Source organism: Clupea harengus, chromosome 13, assembly GCF_900700415.2.
Source record: "Clupea harengus chromosome 13, Ch_v2.0.2, whole genome shotgun sequence".
NCBI classification, from domain to species: Eukaryota; Metazoa; Chordata; class Actinopteri; order Clupeiformes; family Clupeidae; genus Clupea; species Clupea harengus.
In genome coordinates this window covers 4,045,430-4,057,564 of record NC_045164.1, presented here as the reverse complement: position 1 = coordinate 4,057,564, position 12,135 = coordinate 4,045,430, and the positions used below count along the sequence as shown (strand labels likewise).

Sequence of the window (12,135 nt, the reverse complement as noted above, 5' to 3'; positions counted from 1 at the left end):
ACTATACAGGAGCTCATTTTTGTTTATGATTGCAAGGTGCATTTCATTATTTTACTTTATTACAGGGTGTTCTCATATGAGATCGGGAAATATAATTGTTTTGTAAGGGAAAAAAATGCTTCCTTTTGATCTTCAACAGAACCTTCTCATCAAATTGGAGATAGGATAGGCTACTGTTTTTTTGGTAGTTGTTTGATCCAAAGGACCAAAAATGGTAATTGCTCCACAAATGGCACCATTCTCAACAGGGAGTCTTTAATTATGAATTACAATACAGTCATTTAAAAATCAGACTGTGAGATACCACAGAAGAAAACATTTCGTTTTTGTGCATAAATGCCTAGCTAAGTATACTTTCTGTAAGAGGACCACTCTTTGTTATATATTTAGACAGTTTTCAGATAAAACAAACCTAGCCTAAACATGTTGTGTTAGTGTCTGGAGCTATGCACAGACTGTGATGTAAGACCAAAATATGTGTTGCATTACATTTTTTGCTTCATTAAATAAAAATAAAAAACATTGGTATAAATTAATTAGTCGTTAATTTTTAATCCCTCATGAATACAAATCTATGAGAAACACATAGCCTATAGCCGTCCTTATTTGGGAACTTTTATTTTGACTTGCAAAGCTTTGATGTTCTTTGTAATAATGATCACCTGCCCTGTAGTCTGAGCATCATACTCATCTCACGCATGGCAATAATCAATGCCAGAAACATGGATTCAGCCTCTTAAGGGACCTGGACAGCGCAGACAGAGCCAGGCAGATATTCAATAAGCGGTCTTAGTGGTCACAGATGGCCTGTAGTTCAATTGAATGAACAGGAGTCCTCCTTTGTTGCCAGAGGCCACATGGCATACCTGCCAGGTGGGTGAGCCCTTTTCTGATGACTTCCAGCTCATCATAAGAGGAAAGGTGTACTGCCTGTTTGTAAAAGCTGTAGATGAGAATTCCCTCTGCAATTTGATGGAACAACTCCATGGATAGTTGTTCATGGTTCCCCTCCTAGGGCTCCAACAAGGGTTCAGAGAAGTGGGAATCTTTTTAGGCTGCCCATCTCCAAAAGATGACTTTAAACAGCAGGAGCATTGCTATTTAGCTGGCAATGTGGTGTCAGCGTGAAGAAAGGGGAAACACAGTAAAAGTGTATATATTTTTTTTTAAAACACATTTTTTGATAATAGCAGCATAGCATTTCATCCATCTTTATATGTATACAATAAAGAGCAATTGGGTGCGCCCTAATAAAATAAATGTAAAAAAGAAAGAATTGATAAAGATTTATAAAGAAATTATACTAATATTATGTTCAAGCTTTGGCCTATTAATTCAGGTGGTCTTGAATCTTTCCTGTCTTGACTTTTCCTGACAATTTCTTCATACGGTTCTGATAAAACTGAGGTAAAAGCTCCTAGAATGTTTCGGTCATGTGACTGTTTAGTTCACTACATGGAAGTTCTCATACTTCCATACTATACTGTATACTAATATGGGGAGTAGTGTGGAGTTCACAGTGTATACTGGGCTAGTATGCAGTATGTTAAACACCAGTGTGGCATTTCAAATACAGCCATGGAGTCAGCCTAAGGTGGAATTACCCACAGTTCATAGCATTGTGACGTGAAACATGGGGTATACTTGGGAAGTTTTCTCTTAGAGGAACTCTTAGGAGATGGGCCAATCCCAGTGTCCCCCAAAGGGCCTAAACCCTGAACCCCCACAGACTTAATTGATGTCACCTGGTGAGTGATTGAGAGCAAGAGGCTACAAGGGCTCGAGATGGTATAAACAGGAATGGGATTGAGTGTTTATGGCACTCGTTTTTCATCTTTTTAACACTTCAGGGCTTCCCCTGGTAACCCCATGTTTTGACGTCACAACGCTATGAACTGTGGGTAATTCCCACAGGCAAGGTATGCAGACTTACAGAAAGTGTTCATAAAGGGCTCATAATGTCTGCCTAAGAGCCCTCATTTACTTGACAATTTGACAGTTGGACAGCCACTAATAAAACAGTGTGTAACGTGACACAAAAGAGACAGGGAAAGATTGACAAAGTAGTGGTCCCCCACACAAAGATGAATTGGTGTACGTGACCCTACTGATTAAGATTCTTTTCTAAACACAATTCATCATCATGAGGCAACACTGGTATTATAGATGTTGTATTCAATGTTCAATGTTTTTAATAATACATCTGAGGGCTTTCAACCAGACCAACAAAACCAAAACACTGTTTTAAGTGAGTAGACCAAAAATATATTTATGATTTCAATTCACAGAAAAGAAAATCTGTCCGTAAGACAAGTCATTTGTCAGTTACGTTCCCACTGAATGCTTACAACACTAGCCACTGTTCAAATTGAGCAAAAGTTCAGGATATTTAACTGAAATCCTTTAGCAGAATTGTGGCACTTGACCATACAATACTATTTTCTCTGCTGTCCTTCAGACGTTAACTATAGTGAGATTGATCAGAAGAAACCATAGTAGCATCTTGTTATCTGAGCTTTTGGTCTCTCACATGAGCACTGGATCTTTTTATGTTTCTTTATTCCCTCACAAACCTATCTGTGATTATATTGGCTTCTCTTCCAGTAGGAATGACAGTGAACATCGTATTATCTGTAGTTAACATTATGATTTGTTTCATGGCGTGCACTTCACATACTTTAAAGAGACCCTTTTTCTCTCATTATGTTTTATTTATCAAATGACAACTAACATGAAGAAACTATACCTTTGTTAAACATCAAATTGTTATTTTGCTCTACATGCAACCTGTAGCAGAAAGCAGCTAAATAATATAGACTCCAGATATACCCACATTCTCACCTTTGCTTTGACCCTGACAGAAGAAAAATACAACATTTTTCGGCAGGAGAAGAAGCTATGCCCAAAAACATATGCTTAATTACACTGATGCCTGGAGAACATCTTTTTCATTGGAAGAGGGAAGCCAAATTCATCATCAATCCAGACAAGTCAGAATGAAAAACATAGTTATCAAAAAATCTAACTATTCATGTTAGGCTACATTTGACTTTACACTAATAATCAATGCACAACACGTGATCACAAAACATGATGCTGCATTCAGAGGTAAAAAGTAAAAGGTCAGGCATCAAGCAGATGGTTTTATCCAAAGCGACCATCATGCTCTAGTATAGTCTAGTGACTCCAAATGTTAACATTCCAAGAGGCAGTATATTAGCTCTAGCACCAACAGGGTTAGGATGACAGGGTTAGGATGTGTGTACTGAGGTCCCTCACAGAGTCTCTTTAAAGTCCTCCCGTGGATTCAGACCGTAGTGCAAGGCCTCGCCGTCCACACACGCCCAGGCCATCCGCTCTGTGGTGAACTTGGCCGCCCATTCCCCGGAGGGACACACAGCTATGGCGCCCCCTCCGCCCTGGACACGCTCCCCCATGTACTGAAGAGCTTTCTCCACAGCCTCAGGGGCCGCCTTTCCTGTGTCAATCAAAATACATATCAAAAGGCGGAATCACTGGCGTGAATCAGATATTTGATGAAATCTGACACCTCTGAAATATTGGACACATAATGCATCATTCAACAATGTAGTTGTGTAGTTGTGTTGTGTAGCAGTGAGAGACATTACCAGAGGACAACAACAGTGTAACTGAATGGCAAAACGGGAGTATAACTTACAAATGTATATGACTGCATGATGCCAACCAATCAAACACACTCAATGTAAACCTCTCAGTTGTGATGTGCCAGTGTCAGTACTCTCAATTCAGTCAGGAGATCTCTCACACTGTATTAAAATGTCATGGAAGTGCTTATGACAATGCAGTCTGTTTGGACTTTTTGAACAAAACACTTCCAGAACTGACGACAGTGGTGCAGTGTGCCGCCGCAATAAGCTCACAAGAAGTAGGCCACCCCCTTTTCAAGTGGATCTAGTGAGGCTGTGCTGAAGCAGTAAGAGCAAGAAAACTCATTTATGCAGTGCCACCATCACACCAGCTACTAAGAATGAGCCTTTAACAAGGACCTGGGTGTATCAAAGGGATTGTCTCACTATGTTTGCTATGCAGTTAATTTTTTAAATCTCTGTCTTTTCTTTCAAATTTAAAGAAAAAGAAAATCTACATTTAATAAAATCAAACACTATGTCGCACAAAATGCATGACAACAGCATCATGTTGAATGTGACACCCAATTACACAATAACAATAGAATTCCAACATTGTCTTTAATGGGTGCAGAAACCTAGCTATTAAAACAAGTCTGGAGTCTGATACTGGGCTCTGGTGTTTCATACCGTACCCATATTAACAAGATGATAAAGGTGACCTTGTGTGTGAAAACAGACTATTCGCTTGTGTCATTTTCTCCCTCAACTGCACCAGAGGATCTCTCAGCAAACAATGGCCTCCGCTGACCTTCCTCGACTTGGAGCCTCATTATCAGCCGGATACAGGGGCTGTTTGCACAACCACCTCCCCCCGCACATCCCAATTAAAATGATTGGCAACAGCGGTGTCAGCGTTTCGGTGCCTTTGCATTAAGTCTAATCTCGGACACCCATAGAATGATGTTTGTCAGTGTGTGTGTGTGTGTGTGTGTGTGTGTGTGTGTGTGTGTGTGTTGCTGACAGCATGAAATTAATGATGAATTGCTGAAGTTTTGAAAAACAAATCGGTAAACAACAGTGATGTTTGCACTTCAGAGCAAAGTACAACAGGCACACTGGAGATGACCGAGCAAGGGCAGACGTAAGTGTGGAAACACACAGAGCCCTAGGTTGACTAATTTGGTGCCCATACATTTGATCTCAAAGGATTTTCCCCCACTAACACTAACGAGGCCTTAGTATTGCTCCCATACGGTTAAAAACCAAAGTGGGTCAGAATGTACGTATATGCATCTGTGGAGTCTGAAGAAGGGTTTCCAGGGCAATCTTATTATGCATAAGAAACACACCATGGTATATTTCAACGTGTCCTATTATTCTATTGTATTTTCCCTCTGGAAAAGCAAGAACAGCTAGCTTTACAGAAAGACAACCTTGTTTACAGCCAGGCACTGGAACCACATTATTATGGATGAAATAATAATTACACTGAGCTTCTAATATCTGCTCTGATTAACAAAGCTTCCACTTGCTCTGATGTGAACAAAGATCCAAGGGCAAAATTAAAATCAGTGGTTAGAGGAACAGAAGTGTAGCTGTGTGTTTTAAAAGTTATGTGATGGGTATAGTATATGTTGCTTTGTGTTATTGTTTGTTAGCCTCTGTTTCAGGCACCTTGGGTCTCACCAGTGATCACCCACAGGTGTCAGATGCCACTAAGACTTGGCCACACCACTCTCTCACTGTCTTACATGGCAGCAGTGTATGCAGCGTACGCTCCACCTGCCCTTAACTCTTGTGTACTTTAAAGGCAGGGAAGGTGATTTATTTCAGAAGCGTTTTTTTGTCACATTTCTTGAAATCCTCTTCACATCCCGATAGCAGTTAATACATTAAATGCTCTGACAACAAAAGAAGAAAAAAAAACAGCCACCTGTGGCAGCCGCAGGGCTGTAAAAAGCCTGCCCAATCATTGAATTTGTCCCAGATGAAATTATTGGATGGCCTGCTGTTAAATTAAACTTTTATCTACGTGTTCGTTGCAGAGAATCAAAGTAAGGACCGCCACACAGAGCAATAAGTTTGAGTTGAGTTTACTGAGTTTTAAAAGAGTACAAGATCAGTCTTAGGTGAGTTCACACAAGAGCTCCGTCACCCACAACTGGAGAATGCATTCTGATATCATGGTACACAGATCCTCCTTTTAACCCTTAGTTGCCACAATGTTGCTTAAGCATGAATCCCCTGAGGAGCTGTTTCTAACTAACTCCTTAACAATGAGGTCTCAGTGTGAAAAGTCCAATTCTCACGGTTCAGCTATTAATCTTATCTCGTTCATGTCCCGTGGTGATCTTTCTGCCCTATGTGATTGTAGTTTACGACCACTGTCACTGCTGGCTCGTGCTGGCCCTGTCAATGTCACACCAGCGGCGGCACCTCAGGGTATAGGCCTCTTTCCTTAGCATGGTGCACTTAGTTAATACTCTGTTTACTGTTCTGATCTAAATTGCTTGACATTGAGCTTCAACTGACTGCTTGTTGATGACTACACATTGGTGACAACAATAAACTCATTTTTCTCTTACACTACCTGCCAGCCGACCTACCTACCTGTGCACACTCTGCCCGTGCACTTATTGCGCGTGACTGGAGTCTAGGCAGACATTGACCTATTGCCATAAAAGCTAGCGGGCTAGTCACGCAAGAATGGCAGAGAAAGTGCAGCCAAAATCACCAGTTCCACCTATACTTACATCTAAACAGAACAAGATAAGAAAGACAGAAGTAAAAGGGCTATGCACCGGAAGGCCTCCAACACATACACCATGATACAAACTTAGAAGCACAGTCTGATACGTGGGTTAACTTAAGAGAGTTGTGCCTCCTCCTCTCAGTCTGGCTCACAGTCAAACACCCACTCAGCCACAGACGTCTGTGGGCAGCAAAGGAGATCAGGACGAAAGGGTCCAGAAGCCAAGCTTGACAGTTCAGTAAAAACACGGGCAGTTTGTCAGTTTGTAGTTGGTGGTGTGGCCATTAGCATTTTTATATTCTATATTTAGTTTATTTTGTGGTAAACTGTCTTTGTCTAGTCCCCATTTGTATACTGACCTTGTTTGCGCCATATATATATTGATCCATATACTGGCATGAAACTGATTCATTTTAGCTACATTTTAGCTTTTTTCACCTCTTCACATCGCAAGTATAAAGCTTAGTCTTTCGGAACAGCTAACAATTCTTGCAACTTGTGAAACTGTATACCTGGATCATGTCTCAGTGTGTGTCCCCTTTATAATTTTTTAGATGTCTCCAGTAGAACATGTTTCTGTAGAGCTTGTTTCATTTGCCAGCAGGAACCAAAAGCAGTTACCTTTCAGGGTCAGCAGCTGTTGCATTGCAAAAGGTGGTCAGCTTACCATCTCACATAGGCAACTGAGTTGTTATTCCAATGACCTCTAGCTCCTGCCCTAGTATATTTTCAGCATGTTCATTTAGTTATGAGAAACACAGTGCATCAGCAACATGCATGTCTTAACCTTGCTTCTTTGCTACTGTAAGGCTGTATCTTTTTTATTTTTTTGGCTTTTTAGCCTTTATTTGGATAGGACAGTGAAGTATTTTGGACAGGAAGTGAGGAGGAGTGAAGAGGTGGGAAGAGAATCGGGAATGACAGCAGGCTGGAATCGAACCCCCGCGGGCATTGTAGCCCGTAAATGGGGGGCTTATTGGCTTGCACCACAGTGCCCCCCTTGTAAGGCTGTATCTTTGGCTTTACTGCCATACACTTGTTGACTTAGACGAGCTACATTTGGTTCGGCATTTCCACTGTGAGGTCCATGCATCAAAACAACCGCAGGACCCACGCACCAAAGCGGACTAAGGGCCCATAGATCATTTCAACTATGGGGCCCATGCACCATTTCCACCGCAGGGCCTGAGCAGGCTAAACAATGCATGGTAAAACGACCCCTCATGCCAAAATAACCACGTGGCCTGCGTTGCAAAACGACTGCGGGGCCCACTCGCCATTTCCACCGTGGGACCCACAATTATACAGGCCACTGAGGCATGTGTTTAATATGCTATGAAACATAATAAGGATACAAGCAGTTGTGGACAAAATGGCTTACCCTGTCAAGTTTCACTGCCATGATGGGAATAGATTAATTAAGATTTGATTGGCTTTACAGTTCTGACAGCCTCATTTTGACATTGTGAGTTATTTGTGTATCACCCTCTCAGTTATTGTATAGTGGTGACATTTATGTGAATTGATAATTGCATGGTAGCACATCCATTCAACTTTATGGGCCCACCATTAAACTCACAATTAAACTCATGACCTCATTGAATAAAATGATCAATAGTACCTTGCTCAACGTGGAAGAGAATGAGTCTGGCCAACGTGACTTTCAAAATGGATTCTCCATGGCCAGTGCATGATACTGCACCACTCTGGTTGTCAGCATAGCCCCCTGATCCTAGGATTTAAAACACACAGTCATAGTTTTAAGAACAACTTTGTCTGAATGTAAAGCTTGTATTAATATATTTTCAAGTAGTTTATTTAACATGTTTTCACACATTGATTAGTCACAAATCAGTTATGAGCGCAACCTAAGCTTTACAAATATTTGTTTTGAAACATGATATTTAAAAGTAATACGCACCTATGATAGGAGAATCTCCGACCCTACCCACCATTTTGTGTCTAATTCCTCCAGTTGATGTTGCACAGGCAACATTACCATTGGAATCCAAAGCCACTGCACCAACTGTATCATGGACCCTGAAACAGAGAGAATGAACAGAGGAAGGTTGGTGAGGACCTCAACAGAGAGGTCTGCACTTGCAGACACAATGATCCCTTAGCAGTGGTCAGCTGCAAAACATAAAATAATACATTTTCCTCTCTGATTGCATTTAGTCATGTCTATGGATCTGTGTTACCAAAGACACATATGCACCAGGATAGCAGGCAGGCACGAGCACAGATATACCCCAGGTGGTGCTCAAGCAACTGCCTTTATGCCCTCTGAGTTGATGAGTGCCCTTTTAGTGGGATATTTGTTTTCTATTTCTAATTTTGTATTTTTAATCCATTTTTAATTTGGCTCATGGTATCAAGTTTCAATTAAAAGTGTACTGTAACTATGCCCGAGAACTGCATTCTGAGAGAGTGCACAAGTCCCTGCCCCTCCTCCTGCGACTTCCACTCTCCCAGCAACCGAAATAACGTGCGCACATCCACGTCCCTCTGACTTGCCTTCATCGGTGTCAGCCTAACCCCAAACATGTCTGTGCCGTATAATCAAATTCAGGGCAAAGTCCTCTACACAGAACTGGCAGCATGTCATTTTCTCACACGTTCCAGTCATTCCTATACATTGAGTCAGGGTCATGTGAGGGCATATAGCTCTGATACAGGCCTGTAGCTGCCAACCATAGAACACAGAAGTGCTTATAAGCCTTTGCCTTCCAAAGAAAAATACAAATCTAAAAGCGTAGTAAATAAACAGCATGTTCAGGAATCGTTATGCTAATTTTATTTATGAGGGTTTATTTTTTCAGTACAAATATTGATCTATAATTGCTCATATATAGCGCTTATGTTCGATCTTATATGCTCTTGCAATTACATTTTAAGGAAACAGCGATTAGAAAGGAACACAAGAATCAGAATATATACAGAGATCCTATTGTAAAACATATATGGTAATCAATAAAAACATGGTCATTAAAACAGCTGATGATAAATGATAAATGCAAAATTATATCTTGCAATAACAGGAATTTGGAGAGAGGCATCTATTTGGCCCTTTGCAATTTTACCCTAAATGTAAGGTAAATAGGAAATACTTAGACCTACACTGTTTCCCATCAACACAGAGCAGATCTCTCCATTCCAACTGTCAAAGCAAGAATTGGAGTTGCAAAGTGCTCAAGGAATGGCTTCTAACTCAAGGCAGGTCCTGGGAGACCTGTAAACAACTTTCTGGTGGCCAGTGAATGGAAGAGGAGATAAATAAACATATATATATAAATATATGCAGCAATGACATGAGAGAATCTAACCTATAGGTAAGTCACCAATGAAGCACCAAGCACTCTGAAAGATCAAACTAAAGGTATCATTAGCCGAGGAGCACGGAAACTGGGTGTAAGAGTGATTCAAGGTTAAATGTGCAACACCACTGAAGGTGATATATCAGTGAGCGGCAGGCTCGGCCAAACAGACTTCTCACGGTGAGTATTTGTCTGCTGCAGTTGGGAGGACAATCACACGCCGGGCTGGTGAAGGAGGCCATCAATCAGTTTTGACAGGCCGTTGATTGCTCTATTAAATCACCAAAATGGCTGGGTTTGGTGCGTTGGCTTAGGCTGGGCCACAACGGGAGGGGGGCTGGACTGTATTTCACACCTGTAATTGAAGTTTGGGTGATGCCGTAAATCTTTAAATATCAATAAACTCCTTAATGAAGCGTGTAAACACCAGAATAGAGATCATTCTCTCCTTTATCATTCCCATGTCAGAGGCATTATTATACATTAATAATTCAATATAAAGCGTGTCACGCCCCAGGAGAAATTGTAAACACCGCGAGGAGAGTCAGTGGCTTCGCAGGAAGGTCAGTCAACATGCACCGCCGAACCCATCGCCACCTTCGAGCTACTGAAAAGCTGTGAAACAGCTGAGTCTCTGGGTGACCTTCATTCTTTAAAAGGAGGGAATGAAATGACAGTCAGCCAGTCTAATTAAAAACAGTGAAGCAATTGCCTCCAGTTCGGATGTCCAGGAGGCCTAATTGAGGACAGGATATCATGCATTTCGGAGTTGCCTCCACATTCTGCCACGGCAAATCCGATTGCCACCATCTCCTCCCTTCGATAGCTTAATGGGGCATGAGACCCAGAGCTAATTACTTGTGGTAGTTTGATACGACTCGAGTGTCTTTTAATGGGCCCCCTGTCCTCTGTGAGGGAACCATACTGAGCCGTGTCATCCGCCCCCGCCACTGTTATGTACGGTCAGGGTCAGCCTCAGTGGGCAAAAGGGTGGTCGCATAATCATCTCAAATGAAGGCAGAGGGTAATTGAGTTTTGAGGATTTTGCTTAAAATAAAAAAGGAAAGAAGAAGAAGAAAAAACACACTCTCACACACACACAAAGAAAAAAAAATCGAGCCTGTGTGTGCTGGACCGAGTGCCGAGGGCACCATCAATAATGAACCCGAGGCACCGCGAGGAGAAACTGCAGCTCAGCCCACTGTCACTTAGCACCTCCAGTGAAAGGCCTATTTTTACAGCCTCCCACAGGGGGTACTGAGGTTACCCCTTCCACTAACACCACCACCCACTCACAACCCCCCCGCAGATGCCCTGATCCCTGTCACTCTTTGGCTTTCATCACCAAAAAGTAAAGGTGGTGAAAAACCTTTACTTGGCCACCCTGGAGGCTCTAGTTCTAGGCGTCCTCCCACACACTTTGCTGTAATAACACGGAGCAGAGGAGCTTTTCCAATGACGGATCCTGGAGGGCTCTCCCACTGAGCTCCAGGTCATAAGCGTCAGAGAAAGGCACCTTCCCCAGCGGCGATTTTCTGTTCAGAGCCACATAAAGCAGCATGACCACAACCGACCTGGATCACACATACACACACAAAAACACCCAGCTGAAAAGGAAGGCTGCAAAAAAACAACCTAAAATGCCACATAAAATCTCGCTTTATGTGTGTATTTAAACCATTAATTGCGTGCTTTCATTTATCCATGAGTTCAGAAATATGTCTCCCTCTCCCTTTGAAGTTAGTGTCGTATGGCATGAACTATGTGTTTCTCAAACTGTCGCACTTGAAGTAAATGAACAATAAGTTCTCATTTCTTCTATTATATAACTTGTATTTAGAAATGATTCACCCAAAGTTGTCTTTCCTATCATTATGTTTTTTTTTCCTGGACTTGGAGACAGCTCTGCGACAGAAAATTAACGGGTATGAAAATAACACTTCTGCTCTCCTGAATGAACATCCTCTGTATTTAAATGTAGGCTTCTGAATGAGCTTTTTTGACGTGTCTGTAAGCATATACTGCTTTGGATTTTTGTGCTTCTCTTCACATAAGCTACATCATTATATGTTCATTGGTCTATGAGTATAAGTGCACTTCAGAGAGCACACTTCACTGTCTTAAGTGCCAAGAGCGTGCCACCTGCAGCATTATTTGGAATGCAACAAGACAACCCATACTGAACAAAAAGCACTAACATCGCAAGCCACCTCCACCTTAACCAAGACGAGACTATAAGAACTAAGTTGATTAAAACACCAAATCGGCACGACTGGGTTTCATGGGTATTTTATTTTGGTGCTTACTGAAGAACAGGAATGGATAGATAACACATGGACTATGGAATGGATATATAACATGTGTTCAAGATTTAGCTCCCCAGCTGATGCTATATTCAGTACCCCCTCCTACCTTTTGACCTGATTTGAACCGTGCGCACATTCCATATGCCATA

General features: G+C 41.7%; 1 protein-coding gene across 4 annotated transcripts in view; it reads right to left on the bottom strand.

The window, feature by feature from the left end:
* Positions 1 to 2,690: 2,690 nt before the first annotated feature.
* si:dkey-103j14.5 (isoaspartyl peptidase/L-asparaginase) overlaps positions 2,691 to 12,135 on the bottom strand; it is a 28,191-nt gene continuing 18,746 nt past the window's right edge. For all 4 annotated transcript variants that reach the window (XM_031578964.2, XM_031578963.1, XM_031578965.1 and 1 more), the window contains exons 5-7: positions 8,285 to 8,403; positions 7,985 to 8,095; positions 2,691 to 3,478 (exon numbers count right to left, since the gene is read on the bottom strand). In XM_031578964.2, coding sequence (XP_031434824.1) covers positions 3,276 to 3,478; positions 7,985 to 8,095; positions 8,285 to 8,403 — 433 coding nt within the window. In that variant the 3' untranslated portion in view covers positions 2,691 to 3,275. The remainder of the gene's footprint in view (positions 3,479 to 7,984; positions 8,096 to 8,284; positions 8,404 to 12,135) is intronic.